General features: G+C 34.2%; 1 protein-coding gene across 1 annotated transcript in view; it reads right to left on the reverse strand.

Annotated features, from left to right (window-relative positions):
* Positions 1–2,117: 2,117 nt before the first annotated feature.
* LOC124364266 (pre-mRNA 3' end processing protein WDR33) overlaps positions 2,118–23,908 on the reverse strand; it is a 70,361-nt gene continuing 48,570 nt past the window's right edge. Inside the window, exons 5-13 of the mRNA XM_046819612.1 lie at positions 20,590–20,687; positions 17,167–17,293; positions 14,687–14,920; positions 13,631–13,842; positions 10,787–10,923; positions 10,003–10,069; positions 8,959–9,087; positions 6,937–7,116; positions 2,118–2,198 (exon numbers count right to left, since the gene is read on the reverse strand). Of these exons, the coding sequence (XP_046675568.1) occupies positions 7,001–7,116; positions 8,959–9,087; positions 10,003–10,069; positions 10,787–10,923; positions 13,631–13,842; positions 14,687–14,920; positions 17,167–17,293; positions 20,590–20,687 (1,120 nt within the window). The 3' untranslated portion in view covers positions 2,118–2,198; positions 6,937–7,000. The remainder of the gene's footprint in view (positions 2,199–6,936; positions 7,117–8,958; positions 9,088–10,002; positions 10,070–10,786; positions 10,924–13,630; positions 13,843–14,686; positions 14,921–17,166; positions 17,294–20,589; positions 20,688–23,908) is intronic.

Here is a 23,908-nt window from a genome sequence, read left to right on the forward strand (position 1 = left end):
ATGCATGAAAATGTTATTTTGAGCAATAAAGGATTTTTGATTTTTGATTGACTATCCCCTACCTCGATATTGGAACAGGTACTTATACATACAGCAATGTGAATGACAAACTATAAGTTTAAAAATAATTTCTTAAAATAATCTGTATCATTGGATTGATATAAAAAACGAGACATTTTAATTTTGAAATATTGATTAAAAGTTTATTTTGAATTAGTCAGTCTGACACCGCACCCAGATCCTCTCTAATCCACATTTTTAGTGTCTCTTTGTTGAAAGCAAAGCACACCAAGGTGGTATCATCGGCATATGCAGAGATTGATGAATGTAAAGGTAGTTTTAATAGGTCTTTTATGTATATTAAAAAAATAATTGGACCAAGTACACCACCTTGAGCCGTCCACAAAGCAGTTCTGAAGATTCACTATGTGATTTTCCAATCTTTACCATCTGCCTTCTTTTAGTGACTGAGCTGATAGGGAGACCAGATAATAGAACCATAATCCAGGATTGGCTTAACCATGGTCTTTGTAGAGTAAAACCAATGATTGTGGAGATTTACAGTTCTTGGCAGATCTAAATATGAATCCCAGGAGTGCGTTAGCTCTAGTTATGTAGAGTAGATGGTCAAAGAGACTAAGAGGCCAATATTACCCCAATATTAAAAAAAACTACAAAACCTAAAAGATGTTACCAACTAAACAAACCTCAACCAACAAAATTCGGACACACGTCATGACAGTAAGATCTAGGACCAAAACACAGGGCTGGGAGCGATTTGTCTTTACTACTTACATATCCTGACCATTGCCTGACCCATTGTTTCAGATGACACGATGCAGTGCTGAAGAAGGAGCCGAAATTGATTTTCCTGTTCGTCTTTCGTCTGAGCCGTTGTGATTGTGATTCTCGTACTCGTGACTTGTCCTCGAGACTTGCATTCTGTGCAGTAACAACGTCTGGACTGTATTCCAAAACACTTCGGGTATGTTTATAACCCCCTTTTCGCTTCTTTTCTCTTTTTTTCTTTATATTTGTATGTATTAATAACTCTCTCCCCATGACGAAGAGGGTAACTTCCAATCCTCGAACGTTGTGTTATTCCTTTTGTAACATATAACTACGATACATGTCCGAAATCCTGTTATGTAAATAGTGTCCCTGTGTTTCAAGAGAAAATTGCGTGCAAAATCGCAGGTGATTGCTATTGTACGTATAAAATGTAATGACTAATTATTGACATTACTATACGAGTTGGGCGTATAATCATATAATATGATTGATTATATACCAGGGGTTTGTGATCTGTCCTATCGCAGAGCGTACTTGCTGCTTCTTCCCCCACCCCCCCCCCCCCCCACCCCCCCCCCCCCCCACCCCCCCCCCCCCCCACCCCCCCCCCCCCCCACCCCCCCCCCCCCCCACCCCCCCCCCCCCAGTTACAACTAAAATCCCAAAAGTTAATATTGACTACACATTTTTAGCACTTCAACTTGAGCTGTTTGAACTTGCTGCAAATAAGGAGTTAAAAGAGTACTACAAGGCATGCTACAAGAATACACATCTTCCATTTTAAAGTTCGGGTATAAAATGTGTTTCGTACTGTAAGGCTCGTTAATTAATTGCCCTGATCAATAGTTTATTTGTAGTCAACCAGCAAATTGTTAAAATCTACGTTTTTACATTTTTCTTTGTGTGTCTCGGTGATCATTTCAAAAGTTAGTTTTTTCGATCAGAATGTCAGTGAACTAATTTCTCAAAAAATTATTTTTGTGAAATCCAATTACAGAGCCAACCTTTCCGAAGAACACCTAAAATCTATTTTGATGATAGAGCTGTCGATACAGACTGACACTGTTGGCCAAAAAACACCTGCACAAATATCTCACATAAAAAAAAGAAAGGCCAAGTGGTGTAACGGATGTTTTGTCAACATTTAAAAAGAATATCAATTTGAATAAATAAATTAATGGATTTTGTATAATAATACTGATAGTTCGGAACCTACTAAATCGGCTTCAGTTACTGCAGAACGTTCAATTATTGGTAGTTAGTTTGGTCTGAACGTATTGTCTTACAATGTGAACGTACTTGGAGATCACTGAACATTTGTACGCACCTAACAGAGGCTGCTGTGACTGGGACTGCTGAGTGTCTTCACTTCTGTTGCTGTTCTGCCAAGAATCTTCATGGTCCACCTGCAGCAGAAAACACCATCAAACTAATTGCTCATTAATTAAGCAAATACATAGTCCACTAAAAATATAACATCCTTGCAGGATCAGCTGTCTGAAGCCTCTTTTTCTGTGAACCATTTACTCTTCTTACACAAGAAGAATTATATTTGTAATTTTTGTCAATATCAAGAGGTTCCATGAGTAATTACGTGATAAAAAAAACTGAACTGTTAGATTTTAATTTTCATGTAATTGTAGAGACATATTTTACTGTTAAATATTAACATTGCAAGGTAACCTAAATTAAATCAAACTTAATTACCTTAAATGAAGATACTGAAAATATTATTATATAGCTGAATAATCAGAAATCAGAAATCAGAAATTTTTTATTATTCATATTCCTAGAGAACAGAGTAAAGGTCACGTGGTTATGTTACAATTATGTAGGAGTGTATGTTTTGTTAGCTATGGGTTCCAGTCCTCCACTGCAGAAATTCTTGTATAGTGTAGAATGGACGTTGCAGAAACCAGGTTTTTAGTGGGGGGATGAGTTCCTTTTCTGGAAGCCTTCTTAAGCTGTCGGGCAGTGTGTTGAAGAATAAAGCTCCTCTGTAGGATGGTTTTTTCTCAGTCAGGCTCAGGTGGTGCTGGTCAAGTAGGAAGTTTCTTCCGTGTCTGGTGTGATAGGGGTGTCTGTCTCCTGTTCTTGTTTGGCCTGTCTTGATTGCGTATAGGATTGTTTCCTGAATGTAGAGTCCTATGAGGGTCAGGATTCCCAGTTCCTTGAAGGCTGCTCGGCATGTGTCCAGTGGTTCAAGGCCTTTCAAAGTTCTGACTGCTCTTTTCTGGATGACAAGCACTCTGTGGAGGTTTGTGGCTGTTGTCCCTCCCCAGGCTATCAGACCATATCTCATGTGAGACTCAAATAGCGAGTAGTACGCTGTCATGGCTACTTGAGGGTTGGTAATTTGTGTTATTCTTCTTACTACATAGAGGCTACTACTTAGTTTATTGCAGAGTTTATTCACATGGGGTTCCCAGGATAGATTTTGGTCTATGATTATGCCGAGATATTTTCCTGAGTCTATTGTGTTTACTTCTGGAAGGCCTTCATGGTAGTTTTGCCTGGGCGTGTTGATTATCTGTTGTGTTTTGGAGGCATTTAGAACCAAGTCATTATAGAGGCAATATTGTTTCGCCATATTAAAAGTGACGTACGAGTCAACATCTAGCTGGTCTTTGTTCTTGCTTGCTACAATCAAGGCTGTATCATCAGCGTACATAACCATTTCACAGTAGTTCTCAAGATAACTTGGGAAGTCGTTGGTTAGTAATATATATATAAGACGGGGCCGAGAACTGAGCCCTGAGGCACTCCTCTATTCACCAGAAGCTGTTCGGACTTAATTTTCTGGATTGTGTTGTTTAATGTGTAGGTGATTTCAACCAGTTGTTTTCTGTTACTTAAGTAGCTCCTAAACCATTCCAGTTCCTTGCCATTGATTCCAAGTGATAGAAGTTTTGTTATTATTAGTTTGTGGTCAAGACAGTCAAAAGCCTTGCTGAAATCTAGGAGGATGCTTGTGGTTATATTTCCTTCTTCCATATTACTGATGATAGTTTCTATTAATTGAACTATTGCTGTTGTTGTTGATCTATTTTTGACAAAACCATGTTGTTTAGGAGTTAGTAGATGATGCTGTTTGAGGTGATTTAGGAGTCTATTCAGTACTACCCGCTCTAAAATTTTTGAGAATGTTGAAATGAGGGATATGGGCCGATAGCTGCTTGGTTCATTTGTTGGGCCCCCTTTGTACTTCGGGTAGACTTTTGCTAGTTTTAGTTGGCTAGGGAATGTTCCTTGGGTAAGTGATTTTGTTTATTATATCTGTGAGTGGTGTGATAATTTCTTTTTTGCATTTTTTGATTATTTTTGATGACATCTCGTCCTCTCCGGCAGAAGTTTTAGATTTTAGAGTGTCAATAATTTTTTCCAATTTCTTGTTCGTTTGTTCCTGCGAAAGTTAGTAGTGGTATCTGAGGTTGTCTGTTTGGTCCAGTTATGGGTGTTGGAGGTTTTCCATTTAGGTTTTGGGAGAGAGTTTTGTCGGCTATTGTAACGAAGAAGTTGTTTAGATGATTGGCAATGTTTGTTGGCGAGTGTATGAGTTCTTCTCCTATTTTCAGTTCTTCCAGTTGACTCTTGGTTGATTTTTCTTTTTTTTCATTATTTATTACCCTCCACATGGCCTTTGACTTGTTTTCTGACCTTTCTACAAAATCTGCGTTTTTGCTGTTTCCAAAGGGTTTTTAGTTTTGTATCATAGGCTTTTTTTCTTTGAGCTGTTTCTCTTTTGTCATCGGGGTGTCCAGTGGTGAGTTCTCTGTTGAGTGCCTCTAAGTAGGACCTTTTTAGAGTCTGGCTTTCGGCATCCCATATATTTTTGGTGGGGTTTCTTTTGTCTTTGACTGTCTTCAGAGGGCATGTTGCGTTTATTGTTGAGTGAATGATTCCATTAAATGCATTGTAAGCAGTTTCAACACTCTCCGCCTGTATGATGTGTGACCAGTCTTGTTCCTGTAGGCTACGTCTCAGTTCTTCTATTGCTTTTTCACTGAAGTGTCTTCTTTTGGACTGAGTTGTTAAGTACCTTTCCATTTCTGTTGTGATTGTGCATATCTGGGCAGTATGGTCTGATAGGCCAGTTTTGAGAACTTCAGTGGACACTACAGATTCTCTAGTGTTTGTACAGATGCAGTCTATCGAGGTTTGGCTATGGCTGGTTATTCTTGTTGGAGGAAGGGGAAGTCTGGCCAGTCCATGGCTATAGAGCATCTCCTCAAATTTGATTTTCTTGTTGTCTTGAATCAAGTTATCTATATTGATGTCTCCCATTACCAGAATCAGGTCGTTGGCAGAGATGGTTTTATCAAGTTCAGAAGACAGCAGGTCCATGGATGTCTCCAGATTGCTGTCTGGAGGTCTGTAGACACCCAGCAGTTGAAAATGCCTGTGTTTCAGTTTGATTTTCAGTAGAAAAGTTTCGCATACAAGTTCTGTTGCGGCGCTTGAAATGGATGTTACTTTAATTTTGTTATCTAGCTGTAGGCTTGCATAAACCGCAACTCCCCCTTTTCTATGTACTTGTCTGGTAAAGCCGCCTATTAGAGTGAAGCCATGGATTCTGGTGTTTTTCCAGTTTCTCTAGGTTTAGGCCATGCTCTGTAAGTATTACGAGATCTGGCTTTAGACTGTGCAAGCAATGAGTGAGTCTCTCAGTTTTGTCAGTTTTTTTAAGCATCTGTCACTTATACTAACACAGCCACCATGGTACCAAGAGTTACAGGGGCCTGTACAAAGGATGGCTGAGTACTTTAACCCCTATAACCACATTCACCACAGGGTATTTTGGCATTATTGTGTGTGGTTTTAAGTTATATTGTCAAGCAGTTCAAATTGTAGCAGTTTTTTTAAGATTTGGCTAGTTCTTTATGTTAAAATTCTTTAGGTCAGAGAATAAAAATTCTGTTTTTTTTTTTTTTTTTTTTTTTTTTTTTTTTTGGGCCTGGTTCTTTATATCATTCCTGTGTTGAGCTGATTGATCGATGGCATCTCTCTAGCCCATGTACAGTTTTCTCTGAGAGAGTAACATTCATTTTATTTTGTCAAGTTTATGTCCATTTAAAAATGTCTTTCCTTATTTATACTTAATATCAACAATGATTAAATATCAAGGGGGTGAAAATGATCAAACCAGTCACTGGATGAGCTCACGCAACGCCTACTGGAAAATGATCCATCCGAAAGAGACGACAGTTTAGCACTTGCTGCTAAGATAGGTGCAGCATTACTAGAAGAAAAATCAGGCCCTAAAAACTGAAAACTCTAAACTGATCACCAGAATGAAAAGTCTAGAAGCTCAGGCAGAGGAACACGAGCAAAATGAGGCCAAGTATTTTCTAAAACTGGAAGAACTCCAACAAACAGTTTACATAATAAAACTTTGTGTACATCAAGATAAATACAAAGAAATAAACAACATTTATTTAATAGTTCAATATTTTTAAACATGGAGTGTCAAACAGCAAAGAAGACCAAGTGTTGAGTCCAGAGATTTTAAATAGCAATGTAAAGAATATGTTTTAATTATTGTGCTTCCCAGTTACTCTGCAAGTAGGCCAATGTTTTAAGTAAGCACTTTTTCATACAAACATAAAAAAATACAACATTATTTATTAATACAACCATTACAATATTATACATTGCTATGTCTATTTTCTTTAATTTAGGTATTCTGAATTTTGCGTATGTCATATTTAAAAAACATACCCATACAATTTGGTAAACTTGTTTTATATATTTTACGTCACACATTTTTGTTGCAAATATTATTTTTTGTTCTTTCATTTTTTACTTATATTGGGTAATTCTTGTTGCTCAGCAGAGCATGGACGTCTAGGACAATCATTCTATACAAGGGTGTAGCCAGTAAGGGGGTCCAAAGCCCTTGGACCCCCTCAAATTTTCATTTTTTCAATTACTTTTTTAATTAACGAGTATTATTATTTAAATAATTCAGTATTACTGACATGTACTGCTGAAAGATCGTTCTCAATAAAGAAACAGGTCAAGAACTTTTTAAGGAACAAAATGGAGCCTTGCCTCTGTCCAATACAGAAAAAATCTGTTGTTTAGACCCCCCAAAATGTTGTCCTGGCTATGTTCTTAAATCTATAGGTTCTATGTTATTCTTACAGAAGTGGAGTCTTGGTTCTCGTTGTCGGGGACAGGGGTAGAGGACGCAGGTTTGGACTCGTCGTCACTCAGGTCCATGTAAGGTCTGACATCGTTCAGCTCCTCCACTGCACCCGAATTGATGAACCGAGCAAAACGCTTCTGAGCCCTTCTTGATGGCTAACGTCAGGTCGTCCGTAGCTGTAACATACCACAGTTTTCACGATTAGTTTTTGCTCATTTGATGTTTTGATGGACAAGAAACAATCATGTCCCGGACAATCTCAAGAATTAGACAGATTGTCGGGATTGTCTCCTCTCCTCTCCTCTCCAAACTAAAGATAGAAAAATTCGTTTTCATAAGTAATTATCCTATTTTTATTAATTTTTGTTCACTCAATATTTTTATTTGTTCTGTCTACTTTCTCTACAATATTGCTAATTATCAGAATTCTTAAGCCATATCCGTAAGTTATTCTACATCAAACACCTTCTTTCAATTAAAAAATGTATACAATTAATCTACACGCTGCTCAAGTTAAAATTCTAATTCTAAAAAGTTCAACTTGAGTCTACGCACAGGCCATTAAGGCCCATGTAGACTTTTTTTCCCAAGTTATTTTTAATGTATGTATATATATTTATATATATATATAATATATAATGTATGTATATATATATATATATATTTTTATTTCTCTCTTTATTTCAATATATGGATTTATTTCTATGTGATATAAGACTTTTTAACATTATTTAGCATTAAATTATTTAATTTTAACTATTTTGAATTGTATTACTTGAATATTATTGTATATTTTATTACCATTAGATATCCAAATGCTACATTTGTTTTCTTTTTCAATACAAAATATTTACTTCTGTTTTTCAGTATTTTGTGGAAATAAATGTGATTTGATTTCATTAAATAAATTTAAAAACCACCTACTTTACCAAAATGAATTACATCCTTCTAATGTATTTAATGTATAACTGTGATTTAATATTTTTAATAACTATTTTTCATTATTTACATCACCAAGTTTACTGTGATAAAACCGATTGAGCTCACTTGACTAAAAGTTACCGAAACTTAGCTAACTAATTGTACATCAAAACTACACAACAGTATGAAGACAAGATTAACGACACAGAGACACAAGATGACAACACAAATCAGAACGAAGAATATATTACATTACCATCTGTTGGAATTTGTCACACTTAAGTGATGTGCACACAGTACAAAAGTCATTTAAGCGTGTTAAGTAACCGAACCAAAATGAAATGGAAGCAATACTGTATTTAGGTACAAAGATTTATAAACAGCATAAATTTATATTTTATTCAAAAGTATTAATTTACAGATATTTAAATTTAAATATTCTGCTTGATGACTAGACCATTGGTCTCCAAAGGGTTGATGTTTTCAAGAATGAGAGTAATTGCAGGTTATTTACAAAACTAAACGTTTCAATTCACTTGTCCACAATAAGTAAGAGTTCAGCAGTCCTACTAAACTACTACTAGTTAGTACTCAAAGAACTACTACAAGTCCCAGGAGCCTATACCAACATCTCAACATTTTTGTCATTTACATGAATTGCAATAAATATTGTAATAACTACTTACGGTAATCACTTAATTGATAGTACCAATCATGCAAAATGCAACTAGTGAAATGATTGTTAAATTTTACGTTTTGTTCAAAATACGTTTTTGGCTGCTTTTTAACAGCGTTCGAACACTAACGGGTAACAATCACGTGCACTTCATGCTTTCTAATAAATCTACGATATTACTTGGTTATTTTAATCATCTGACTTAATAGAATGAGAACCAAACCAGCACACTCCACAAAAGCACAACAGCACCATAGACAATCAAAGGACAAACTACAGTATTACTTGGTTATTTAATCATCTGAGTTAATAGAATGACAACCAAACCAGCACACTCCACAAAAGAACAACAGCACCATGCACAGTTAGACAATCAGAAGGACGAAAATGGATAGCCTAATAATAAAAATTAGTTACTTACGTTTCAGATCGATTTGTTTCCCGTAAATGATCAAACTTTCTGGCTCGATTTCTGCCAACGGGATAACTCCAGGTTGATTTACTATCAACTGATTGATGAGTTCGATAGGGTCAAATCCATCCTTATCATCTGTGAAAATCTCCAAACTTAATCCAGAGAAAGTGTAATGGGTAGGGATCAAGGAGAAGTTACTACCAAAGGTAAAGATGAATTGACGGAATCCTTGGAGATAGGGACACGATCATCAAGCAATAGGAAAGTATATTGTGGGAAATACGGGATTACAGAAAAACCAACAGTGGGAAACGAGTTAAATAGTTTGTAAATGACTGGATTGGGTTTGGGTTTATAGAAAGAAAAGAAATCGCTACATGGAAGTTGAAGGCTGAAAAGTATTCTTAAAAAAAAGGGACACTGGACTGTACTTAAGAAAGACTTCTTAAGCGAAATTTGTATCTAAGTACTATACAAACTTAACACGCAAAAATTATATATTATCTTTTTATAAGAATAAAGAAATTCATTATTTTAGAGCGTTGACTATTACTTCATCTGAAGTGGATCTTGTCAAATCCGAATTTCATTCATAAAAGACATCCAAGAGAATCTCAAATTAGCAAAAAATTTAACATATGTTTTTTAATACGGTATCATTTACTGTCAAGAAAAAAATAAATATAAAGAAATTAACTCCTAACCTACATAGAAAGATTACTTTTAATTATTTCAGAGGTGCCTAATGTTTAATGATTGTAAAAATTTTACTATTAGTATAATTAATTAGCAACGAAAAATATGCTAGACAGACTCGTACGCCGGCAACTTCACTTCCAGAAGCCTTTACAAATACGATTCTTGTTATCTGATTTCTCTACTGTACCGTATTTTTGTATGGCATTGTAGAAAATTATTATTACGTCATAAAGCACTTCAATGACAATATCAAGGAAATATTATTTTTGTTTACTTGGTACGATATTAGAGAATAGAATTTTACTTTATTAAGAACTATTACAGCCCCCACTAAAACTGAGTTACTCATACCATCACCAACAGCAGCGTGGTTCCAATGGGCTTGAAAGTTCTTCGGGATTGGTTTAGAATACGGCACCTGAAAATCAATCACAGTGTGATATAAAATTCTACGTAAAAATTACTAATAATTAAAGGCACAGATGGATTAAACTGAAATCATAAATCACTTAGTTTAAAATATTATTTTATTACATATATATTAACCCTTTTAGTTAAAAAACTAAGATAAGTTAGAAAAACTACAGAGAAATGCCAATGTCCGAGTATACAAACGTTGCAAAAACTACCGAAAAAATGAAGATGTCTTTATATACGAACGTTTGCAAAAAAATCTACCATGATAATTTGTTATAAAAATGTTGGTACAGTATATAAAGAATCAGAATGAACTAAATATAGTAATAACAAGAAAAAATATTTATAGCAATCTTGTAAGATTAATTAGCTGTTCTTTTCTGAAAAAAATATTTCTATTTTTTAAAATACATTACTTCTATGAATATGATTTGTTTTATAGCTTTTATGAAGAAAATTTATTTTTCTGCTTTCTGGTAAAAAATTGGGAAAATAAATTAATATTTGTAATTTTTAAAATTTTTTCAGTAAAACACTGCAAAACGAATGAAACAGGCCTGGCACCCTACAGTAGTACACTGGGTGGAAAATCCCCAGCATTCTTGGAAATTACTTAATTTTTGGCATGGCACTAAAATGGTTAAAAGTTACCATGGCTAATCTGTTAGAGTGAATACATTTAAACACATAACTATATAGTGAAAATGTTCCTCAATACCTTCTTCAGAACAACTTTGACTTTTTCATCAGTAGAATCGATGTCCAGACCGGGGATGGCCCCAGAGTTGTCAGAGGCAGGGTTGATGGTCTCAACTTTGTCCTCCGGACCCATGCCAGGTATCACACTCAGGTCATCTGCAATTTTTATTACAAATTACTGTAAATCTTCCGTACAACATTTGTAATGGCTGACTATGAGAAATTATTAATGTTTCACACTTGAGATCTGTAATTTACCTTTAACAGTGCAATTAAAATTGTTACAACTTCAGTTATTTTATTTTGTTCCATATATCAAAGAATATTCAATTTGAGAGTTTTGCTTGTTAAGCACAACATTATAAGCACATAACTCTTTCTTACTCCTGAAGTTAAAAGCAAAGTAACAAAGATTGTTTAAGTGATATTTAAATTAATTTAAAATTATGCTCCATATATTGGTGTATTCATTTAACTCTAGCTTTCTTAACTAGAAATTTAAAATATTGAAATAACAGATTTGCAATTTGTAATATTTATGCTATTTTATGTAATATCATCTATCCAAGTACATTACATTTTAATGGCATTTTATACACATTTTAACAGCAAGTGATTTTTAAAAACCAAAAATGATAAAAAATGTAATTCACTACAAAAAAATTCTATTTCATCCAAAAATTGTAATATTTTTAGTATTTGGTAAAATATAAATTATCTGTCAAATAACCTTAATCATAGTAAACTTAACTTAAATACGTTGCTTTATCGTTCAGTATTTTTGTTTTCAAAATATTATTTGCAACTGGATGAAGTCTGTCACCAAAATATTTAGCTAACATTTTCTTACAGTAAAACAAAATATCGAATTTCACTTAAAACAATGACAACAAAGCAGAAGTTTTTTATTTCTTTAGCAATACTTGTTTATCATTTCAATATAGTTTTCATTTTCTGATTTAACATATAAATAGTACTATAGAGCTAGCTTGGATACAAAAAAATCAGGTCTACTACTTGTATAATGTTGATAACGACACTTTCAAGGAGAAAAGAGAAAAAATATATCAGTTAAATTTTGACAGCATTTTTCTTACATATAAAACAGAGTCATCGAAAAATAATGCCTAGATTTAATAAAATTATAACATCAAAACCTTTCATGTTAAATGAGTAATTCTTTCACTGGACGATAACTGGTGAACACAAGTTTTTGTTTTTTAGTTCATCTGATTGTGTTTCCCTGTCCTTTGTGATGCGCAGACAAGCTGCGCAATCGTCAAGGTCAGCCGGCCACAGACGCGCCGCCGCTCAGTACGATGTTGACCAGTGCAACAAAAAGTTTCACATAAATGGATGTGTAAATCGTCACAATTGCCGTGTATGGGGATCGCAACAGCCAAACGAAATCCACGAGTATGTGCGCGATTCTCCCAAACTCAATGCGTAGTGTGCGTTATTTCATGACAAAGTTATTGGACCTTTCTTTTTTGTAGAAAAAACCATTACAGGCCTAGTTTACTGGACAATGCTTGAACTGTTTGTGGTTCCCCCAATTAGACGATATCGAACAACAGACTGGACAGCGAATCATTTTTTTATACAAGATGGGCTCCACCTCACTACCATCGCGAGGTACGCGCTGCACTAAACGCAACGCTTCCCAAACGGTTTGGATTGGTAGAGCAGGCCCCCATTTCATGGCCTCCTAGAAGTCCTGATCTTACCCCTTTGGATTTCGTTTTCTGGGGTACATAAAAAATACAGTTTACGCAGAAAAGATTCGGGATTTGGGACCATCTTCGGGAGCGAATTTCTTCCGCAATCTTAACTGTTACGCCAGATATGATTGGACGCACGTGGCAGGAAGTTGACTACAGAACTTGATATCTGCAGGGCAACGAACGGTGCTCACATTGAAACATACTAAGGTATGAAAAAAAAAAATTATTTCTTTCCGCACATTTTAAGACTACAACCTTTAAATTACCTTTAAATAGTTTTTTTAATGACAGTTTATTTAAAAATCTAGGCATTATTTTTCGATGACCCCTGTATTGTAATCACCAATATACGTTTCAGTTTACTTAATTGATAATACACTACATTTATTGTTGAATTGTATATAACACCATAGAAAGGTTATAATAAGGATAATAGGATTTCGGACATTTGCTATGCGTTAAGTTAAAAATGTATAACACTCTTCATTATTTACCCTGATTCATATTTTACATCTCTGCACATAGGTCATGTTCAGGTGCCAAAAATAGGAAACTATAACACTGTGAAATTTGGTGTTATACTTTTTTGTAACATATAACGATACCAAATGTCCAAAATCATATTATCCTTTAAACTTTCCACTGTCAATAACATACTTTAAACAAAGGTTGAAATAATTGTGCTCAATCTGTTAATAAACAGGAGCTGTATCAGTTTTAATAAATTAGTTTGTATAATACTCTTAGGTTTTCTTCATATATTGGTTTTGTTTCAGTAAGAAATGGTTAACGAGATACCATTATATATCAGAAAGTAAATCTTGCAAATACAACGGATGTAATCCTATAACTCTAAACATATCATATTTCATGGTAACAGAAAACATGTGAAGTTTAGAAAAATATGAATAAAAAAGTTCTGAACTCTACAGTTACTTACAAGACTACAAGAAATCGTGCAATACAGATTGGAGAAAATTTTGGTTTCTCCACTTACATTTCCCGTAATTTTTACTTTTACAAACCTTATTACTGATCGTAGACTCAAACAAACATTTTGTAAGGAAGAACTGTTGTGTTCAAGAACATAAATTTTAAGTTATAACTTTCACGTTGTAACTGTGGGAAATGGAACAAACCGATTTCATTCTCGTCGAGGCCTGACATGTTGGCGGGCAGTGTGTTGAGGTTGTACTTGTCCCTCATGAGGTCGCCAGGTCGATTGCGTGTCCAGAACTTGCTCGAATGGTCGTTACTTCCTGAACACAAGATGTGACCGAGCGGGTGCCACGCCAGAGTCCACACAATGCTGTCATGCGCTTGCTCTATCGCTCCCACCTCCTTGTCAGCTCTGCATAAGCAAGCAAACCATTGTTCCTTTACTCACAGCTCAATAATGGTATTTAATTTATTTTCATTTCATTTCATCATTTTTATTTGTCACATAAATGTACAATATCATTGAGAAAGTCTTAAATACAGCTCATTGTTACAGCCACATTAAAATCTTAAAACTAACAATAATTAAGCTTATACAGTGATTGTAACAGAATACAAAAATGCAACTATCATTAAAGGTACTATCTTAACCGATATTGTCCAATTTCAGCATCATTATTATGTTTAAATTTAAGCAAATTTGGATTTTTATGTATATATATATTGTAAAATAATATTTTGTCTTTTAGTTGTTATCAAGTCTGATTTTGTTTGCTATAATGCTGAAGGTGTTAACAACTAAAGTTTTTAAATGTTTAATTTTTCAAACTCTTAAGAATTTATAAACAATATTATTGTTTTTTGTAAATATTGCAAAATTTAAAATCACAACATTTATCTGGATATCTGGGTTATCCAGATTGGTTTTACAGAGTAGACGGGGTAACATTTTTGGAAGAATAACACATTTTTGTTTTAATGAAGAACTTTCAAGACAAGAATATTCATGAATCAGTAGCTTTCATGGCTCATTCTGAGTAAAATCAATTGTAAATAATGTTTAATAATAGAATTCAAACTTATATAAGATTCATCATAGACATCAGTTACCATAAAATCCATATTCCATCCATAGAAATGTATGTGGTTGATTCTTTAATGTTTCTTCCTCTTGAAGTTTTCTTCAACCAGTTAATTACTTTACTTTTAAGTAGAAAATGTATCAACTCATGTTTGAGATCGGATCTCTGACTCACCCCACATGCCAGAAGAGTATGGCCCCGTCCGAACCCCCGCTGCAGAACAACCCCTCGTGGTACGGATGCCAGGCGACGGAGCTGCTCTCCTTCTTGTGGCCACGGAATGTCTGCACCTCGGATGACAAGTTCCGCACGTCGAACAGCTTGAGTAAGTGGTCCCTAGACGCCGTTACCAGCCAGTTGCCATTGTTGTTCCACTTGACGTCCATAACCGTTGACTTGTGCGCATGTCTGAGACACACACAGTGGAATTTAATGCCTACGGTTCATGTCACACACTAAATGTATTTTAAAGTACATCATGTCTTCCATTGAAAGTTATGAAGACTGATAATTAATGTAATAATTTTCTAATTTTATTATGCTGGAGTTTTTTTTTCAATTATTGGAAAACAATAGTTGTGCTTGAACAACACAAATTGTATACAACAAACATAAAAAACACCCTCTCAGATGTGTGTGGTTGGTGGGGGGAGGAGTTATTAAGATTCAGTGTAAAGGAACTCTAAATCCTTATACAATGTTGCATAGACTATCAACAAATGATATCATGTTCCTTTATAAAGTTCTCAACTCTTTAGTGACCTGCCCCCCCTGATGGAGCAACCAGATTTTTTGTTCCCCTCCCTTGCCCTAGATCTCACCACTTATCTGCATTGGGACATCATAGCCGCAATTATCTCCAGTTCAGTACCATTCAGAGAATTCTTAAACCAGGCAACGAGGTCAACAGCATTATAGACTTATTCTTTGATGGACTCATTGTTGCTCTGACATCTAGATTACAGGCCTTCAGCATGATGTGAATTATCAATTCTCCTTACTCTCGACTTTTCGACTTAACAAAAGTTTCCACTTCATTGCAGGAACTATTTTTCTGAAGTAGCATCGTTATATTGTTGATTTTATTCACATTAGTGTTATATTGTTAAAATATTGGTTACTGCTGGTTTCTTTAAGGCATTTAATTTAATAATTGTTACACTTTGTGTCTACTAATTAACTCCTTACTTGTTTTTATTAGTTTTTAATGTTTGTTCTTAAGATTATCTAAATGGTATTGCCATGTGAATGTAGATTTAAAAATATTAATAAAAATGCCTAAAATTGTCATACCTATCATTATATAGCAAAGCTATTTCCTAGTAAATTCAACACTGAATTAGGTGGAGGTTCTAGTACCATAACGGTAGTAATGTTTATACAGCAAGTACACATGAACAATCATCCATAAAATAAATGGTTAACACAATGGTTAATTTATCTTTAGAATAAATTATATATTTATTTTGCAAGTGTCTTACTGGAATTGAACACACATGCCAGAATAATAAATTAGTCATGTTATAAAAGTCTGTTTACACTGATTTAATATTTAACATTCAAGATTTCCTTTTATGTAAAACCCTTCCATGGATACAAAACTGTGCACAATTACAAGTTCAATGTGATGCTATCAAAAGCGGTTTATACTGTCACACTAATGAGGAAATGTTGAGAAGTATTCAATTCATCCTTCCAACTATTCCTGATTTCTTTCTTGTTTAATATTTTTTTTTGTAAAGAAAAGGTGAAACAGCAATTAAGAGACTGATTCCTCATTCTAGCACCCAATTTATATAAACCCATTTTCTTAATAGTTTTACGTCTGCCTTTTCCGACTTAATATCTTCTCATACTTTTTTGGAACATTTACAATGAGGTTCGATTTGTGGCAAAACCCACCGGAACAGCATTCCGGTACCTCTCTGAAAATATTAGCACTTGTTTTGCGTGGAACCTAAGAAATACATAAAAATATTGTTTGGAGGTGCCTTATCTTCAAAACTTTCCAGGAGATGGCTACCAGACCCTACTTTCTTCTGGGAGATATTTAAAATCCCCGAGAGGTTACAATTCCATCATGTTTTTTTTAATAAATATCAAGCACTGCTTACACTTTTATATCCTTGCTAACATCTGCCCAAGGCTAAAGAGTCACTTTCTGCTTGTCCTAATCCATTACAACTTATCACTTGAATTGCAAATTCTGTCCTAATTAATTCATCTGATAAATGTAGGCAATTCCTAATGGCTCGACAAAGACAAATCTGAAAACAACACGAAAATCAAATGGCTCTCTCAGAACTGCATTAATATCCTTACCAAATGTGGTCCATCAAGGTTGAAACAGACTAGAATTGGTATGAATACCTGCAACTCGAGTCATTATCTAATGAGAGTTGCAAAATATTTATCAATTACACTTGGAACATTACAAAAGCAAAGTGTATGTTCTGCCTTTTTCTAACAAGAAGTGTTGAAAAATGACAGTGGTGCGATTCAATGCTGGTAGATCATTAATCCTCCGAATAATTATTTGCGTACTCTTTCGTAAGATCTTTGGAATTTTTAACTTGCAGTAATATTACAGTGAAACACTCACTGGTCAGAGATAAAAGTTACTTTACTACTTGAAGGTACCACTTGAAACTTACAAAGTAGCGAGCGACTGCCCAGTCTTGGGGTCCCACAGTTTGACGGGCTGTTGGTTATCCTTGCTGCCGGAGATGACGAGGCCCTTCTGAGGGTGCCAGTGGACACACTTAACGTCTGCTCCGTGACCTGCAACATGACACGGTCAGACCACCACAAGACTGTTCGCTTCTACCGTTAATTCAAATAGGAGAGAGTGGGTTTCGAGTCTTTTTAAGAAACTTGGTGCACTAACATTACCATCCATGTATATTTTATCCATTTTAATGTTTGTTAGAAGGAATTTAAATAGATTTAAGGAATTAGCTCAATTAGCAGTTCACAATCATGCACAGGAAACAAGCATAGGCTGATTAATAGCAAGTGTACTTTCAGTTTAACTCAGAAAAGTTTCCAATACCAAGATATTAAATTTTATAGTGTACTACCTAATTCCATTGAAACTATGCCAGTCAATTTGTTCAAGAAACACATGAAAAACATTTTGATTAAGAAATGTATCTACAATTTAAAAAACTTTTTAGATATAGACGACTTTTTTAACTCAAGCATGCTGTAGCTTAGCGAATTTTATTTTATTTTTTACCATTGTTATACATTTTTATTAATGTTTTTGGCAAATAAAGATTGTCTATTGTCTAACTGTGATACAAAAACCTTAATGTAAACTGTAAACTTTGTTATTTTTTAAAATTATTGTATATGTTTTTAATTTTTTTTTATTTATAAATGTGTTTAAGCGATAATTTTAATACATGAACCACTTAAAAATAATTTTATTGTAATATAGTTCTTATTTATAATACATGTTTACTATGTTCATGACAATGTCTATTGTACACTTATGTATTTAATGACAATTATAAAGCTTTTTGATTCTTGATTCTTAATCAAGAGGAAACCAGGCACTGCAGATTCAGGACCGTTACTTAGTGACTTGTGCCTTAGATACGATTCATAGTATTCACATAATTACATTTACTATAGTAGGCTACCAATGTACTACTTACAGTCCCAAATCTTGTACAACTCTAAGAGGATCTACTGAAAATGTAATACGCTATGTAAAAGGACTATGTAATAACAATTTAGTAAAGGATGTTACGTATTAGCCCAATTTATTGACTTATCTAAAGTGTTTCACACAATATAACACCAAAAGTTCTGTAATGTAAACATATTAATGATACACTTTTCTGTTCTGAAGTAAAATTTTGATTGTTATTTTATGACTTGTTGTTAATTATTATTAATAATTAAGAGTAAAAGTAAAAGCCAGAAAAGTGGTATCAACAAACAGTAAAAGTAACATTTTTACAAACATTCTATGCAACTGTAATCTGGTGCTTTGTTTAGCTTTGAACATCAAATTCAAATTTTAGTAGTTTCCCGTAAAATTAACATGTGTACCAGTTGTACCTCACTGGTGGGGAAAACCCAAGCGAATTATATTTTTATAAAATAAATCCAATTGCTGATTTAATACAGATTGCCATGTTATAATAAAAAGTTACTTAGGAATAACCAATAAAATCTATCATTTAGTCAATAAACTTTGTTTTAGGCAGCAATCAATGTGTAACTACTAGTTTTATCCCAATTTTCCATATTATTTTACAACACAATTACACTTTGTAATAATTTGAATTAGGTTTTACTAAAATATACTACTGAAAATCTTTTATTGGCATTAATATCTTCAGATAGTATATTCAGACATGGTCTTATGTACGCATACTTAATTTTGACATAAAAACTTACATTTTAGCATGTTAACGACAACGGCTTATTTTTGGCTGTTTTTATTTGCTGTAGAATTTTTAAACAATAATGACAAAAAGAGCCCGGTGTGTACCCAATTGGGTACACGACGGCAGTTGTAAAGTTCACATGTACCCGATGATTTTATAAAATTATGTTATTTCAACAATTTAACATAGACTATCAGTCAAGTAACACTCCTAAAAATAATGATATTTTAATGCTTTTTAAATTCTGAGTTTTATTTAAAGAAATGATAATTATTGAAGAATAAAACTACATTAAAAATAACTATACGAGGGGGTACCCAAAAGTAACCGGAATTGTATTGCTGGCAGCGTGTAGTACACATTCCTGCCGCTAGGCGTGTGTCGCGCAACCCATTGCAAGCTCAGTGACCCCAGTTCCGTTGTCCTAGTGCATTCTGTTCGTTCGTAGTGACTGTTTTCGCTAACCCTGTTTTGTTCTTGTTTCATTTTTTTCATGGCAAGTTTAAGTGAACAACGTGCAGCTGTGAAATTTTGTTTTTTACTTGGTAAAAATGCTGCAGAAACTATTTTAATGTTGAATACAGCTTACAAAGATGATGCTATGGGGAAAACTCAGGTCTACGAGTGGTTCGCTCGATTTAAAAATGGCGACATGTCGATTGAAGACAAACCTCGTTCTGGACGTCCATCAACCTCTCGAAAGGACGAAAATGTTGAGAAAATTCGTGAACTTGTGCTCACCGACCGTCGACAGACAATTGAGGAACTATCAGAGAGTAGTGGGTTAACTTGGAGCTCGGTTCAGCGAATTTTAACAGGAGATTTAGGACTGAAAAGGGTTGCTGCCAAATTTGTTCCTCGACTTCTGACTGACCATTAAAAGGCACATCGAGTTGAAACTTGCCGCCTTCTGAAAGAACATCTCGAAAATGATCCCGATTTTCTGGAAAAGGTAATTACTGGTGATGAGTCATGGTGCTATGGTTATGACCCAGAAACGAAGCAACAGTCAAGCCCATGGAAGTCGCCATCTTCACCTTGTCCAAAAAAATGTTGGCAAGTCAAATCAAACATCAAAACCATGTTGATTTGCTTTTTTGATGCTAAAGGCATTGTTCATTCTGAGTTTGTTCCTCCAGGTCAGACTGTCAACCAAACATTTTATTTGGAGATTTTAAGAAGATTGCGCAACAGTGTTCGCCAGAAAAGACCCGATTTGTGGCAGACTGGAGACTGGTTCTTCCACCACGACAACGCACCGGCACACACAGCCATCTCAGTTAGGCAGTTTTTTACCCAAAAACGGCATGGTTCCGCTGCCCCACGCACCTTACTCGCCTGACCTCGCTCCATGTGACTTTTTTTTATTTCCACACATGAAAAGAGGCTTGAAAGGTCAACGATTTGACAGCGTTGAAGAGGTTAAGAAAAAAACGAAGCTCGAGCTTGCAGCCATTTCTAAAGATGACTACAAAAAATGTTTTGATCAATGGAAATACCGTTGGGACAAGTGTATTAGTTGTAATGGAGATTATTTTGAAGGAGATAAGGTCGTATTGTAAAAAATTTGATAATATATAATTTTTATAAAATAATTCCGGTTTTTTTGGGTACCCCCTTGTATGAATAGATTGTAAAAGTTGATATTATACTAAGTGAAATCGTTCAACTCGCCTCTTAATGTCCTCTCTTCTTGGCAGCGTTGAAAGTCCCAAATTTTAATCGTTCCGTCATCTGAGCAGGTGGCAAACTTACTATCACTTGGACTGAAACTGCAAAATAAAAATATTTCTCAGTAAAAGGTTACAAATTAAAAATTTTTCTTTACATTTACTAGAGAAAGTCACACATTTTGTCAAATCAAACTACCTAAAACAGTAACTAGCTTACCATTAACAGTTGAGAGTGTTCTTTTGCATGTTTCTTAATCCATTTATAAGATCTATATTAAATTAAGGTAGAGTACTGTAAAAGTGATTATTTCAAATTCAAAGTATTTATTGCACATTGACATTTGAATACATAAGTAATACAAACAGGTGCATGATCAAGTTTTTTAAATGTATAACTAAAATACAAGCGTTGCAGTATGTTCTGCATGTATTCTATATTGTATTATGTCTATAAAGAATAACAAATCATCCTTATTTTTACATAGACTGAAGTGATAATATGGCGTAATAATGAATAATTGCATGGGTTGTGATTTTAAAATTGATTAGTTATATTATTTTAAAAATCTTTCTGCATTTCATTTACACTGTAATAAGCTTTTTCTATGAGGAGGTTTTTAATACTATTTTAAACATTATTATTTTTAAGCTCTTTTAGTGATAAAGGTAAACAATTAAATAAGCGAATTCCCGCATATAGTGGACTTTTTCAAATAAAGAAGTTTTATGAATTGGAAAGACAAGAAGAGTTTTGTGTCTAGTATTATGATTATGCTGATTTTTGTATTGGTCAAAGGTGTTTAGGTTTTTATTGACTAAATTAAAAAAATGTATAAACCTGGTAGTGTGAGTATTTTAAATTTTTTAAATAACGGTCGGTTTTTTATTTACCATTGTGTACCCCAGTGACCGTTTCTGACTAATTAAACAGATTTCAAATGTATCAGGGTTTTCTATACAGTTTCATTCATACTATTTTGATGAAGCTGTATATGGTCATAATTTATTTACATTGAAGAAACCAGATAGTAGGATTTTCAGTTTAACAAGGAATTTCTGATGTACAGGTTGATTATACTAAAAGTGTTGGAGCACTATTTCCATGCTCGTCAGTAGGGTGATTGTTATGAGAAGTCCAGGATTGTCTAGACCACCCTGAAGCATTGCAAATTATACTAGGTGCCAAAATATTTTTAAAACCCTTACCCAGCTGTGAACGCCAGTTATTGTGCAATGCTCCTTTATTGTGCAGTAATATGGTTTATGCTTCTTATTACTACTCTGGACTTACAGATATATGCTTGACGTTTTTAACACATAACTTGTTTGCTGTTATGTTTGATTCTGGCAATTTCATTAACAATAGGTTTTTTAAAATTTTTGATCGCGTTTATCCTTGTCTCAAGATATTTTTGAGAGCTGAAAACAATAGATTCCAGTCCTTTAAACCAGCATTGATTTTTGTAACGAATAACAATGGAAAATGTTGGATATTCTTTTATTGTTTTTTATTAAGCTCACACCTTTAAAAAGCTTTCAGCCCTCAGTTTTTAAAATAACATAATTTTCCAGACCTGAAGATGATATAAAATGAAATGGAACAATAGTTTGCATTGTACAGAACCATTGAACACTGTTGTTGTAGACTTGGGAATGTGAAAATATACAATATGTCTTTGCTTATTGTATCTCATTTCATTCCCTGTTGGGCATTGAGTAGACAAAAGTGAAATGAAACTTATAAATAAAAGCTAGAATTTTACACGACTAGGTCCACCATGAGAAACAACATGACAGATAGGATTGATGCATGATTTACTTCAACAATTGAAAAAGTCTAATCACAATATATGACGTATTCTTGTAGCCAGCTTCTATACAAAAAACATAATTTTAAATCCTCTACTTACAGAGTTTGTTATTAGAGGGCCAGATTTGTATATATTTGTGACTTCCACTTATGTTTAAACTCTGTCTATTGGGATATGTATGTAAATCAAATAAACCTCTGATCTAGTAAACATGAACTCTAAGAGTGAGCATGTTTGTTTAAACCCTGTCCATTGGGATATGTATGTAAATCAAATAAACCTCTGATCTAGTAAACATGAAACTCTAGTGTGAGCATGTTTGTTTAAACCCTGTCCATTGGGATATGTATGTAAATCAAATAAACCTCTGATCTAGTAAACATGAACTCTAGTGTGAGCATGTTTGTTTAAACCCTGTCCATTGGGATATGTATGTAAATCAAATCAAACTCTGATCTAGTAAACATGAACTCTAGTGTGAGCATGTTTGTTTAAACCCTGTCCATTGGGATATGTATGTAAATCAAATCAAACTCTGATCTAGTAAACATGAACTCTAGTGTGAGCATGTTTGTTTAAACCCTGTCCATTGGGATATGTATGTAAATCAAATCAAACTCTGATCTAGTAAACATGAAACTCTAGTGTGAGCATGTTTGTTTAAACCCTGTCCATTGGGATATGTATGTAAATCAAATAAACCTCTGATCTAGTAAACATGAACTCTAGTGTGAGCATGTTTGTTTAAACCCTGTCCATTGGGATATGTATGTAAATCAAATAAACCTCTGATCTAGTAAACATGAACTCTAGTGTGAGCATGTTTGTTTAAACCCTGTCCATTGGGATATGTATGTAAATCAAATCAAACTCTGATCTAGTAAACATGAACTCTAGTGTGAGCATGTTTGTTTAAACCCTGTCCATTGGGATATGTATGTAAATCAAATCAACCTCCGATCTAGTAAACATGAACTCTAAGAGTGAGCATATTTGTTTAAACCCAGTCCATTGGGATATGTATGTAAATCAAATAAACCTCTGATCTAGTAAAACATGAACTCTAGTGTGAGCATGTTTGTTTAAAACCCTGTCCATTGGGATATGTATGTAAATCAAAGAAACCTCTGATCTAGTAAACATGAACTCTAGTGTGAGCATGTTTGTTTAAACCCTGTCCATTGGGGTATGTATGTAAATCAAATCAACCTCCGATCTAGTAAACATGAACTCTAAGAGTGAGCATATTTGTTTAAACCCTGTCCATTGGGGTATGTATGTAAATCAAATCAACCTCCGATCTAGTAAACATGAACTCTAAGAGTGAGCATATTTGTTTAAACCCTGTCCATTGGGATATGTATGTAAATCAAATCAAACCTCTGATCTAGTAAACATGAACTCTAGTGTGAGCATGTTTGTTTAAACCCTGTCCATTGGTATATGTATGTAAATCAAATAAACCTCTGATCTAGTAAACATGAACTCTAGTGTGAGCATGTTTGTTTA

This window comes from Homalodisca vitripennis, chromosome 6 (genome assembly GCF_021130785.1).
Source record: "Homalodisca vitripennis isolate AUS2020 chromosome 6, UT_GWSS_2.1, whole genome shotgun sequence".
In the NCBI taxonomy this organism is placed as follows: Eukaryota; Metazoa; Arthropoda; class Insecta; order Hemiptera; family Cicadellidae; genus Homalodisca; species Homalodisca vitripennis.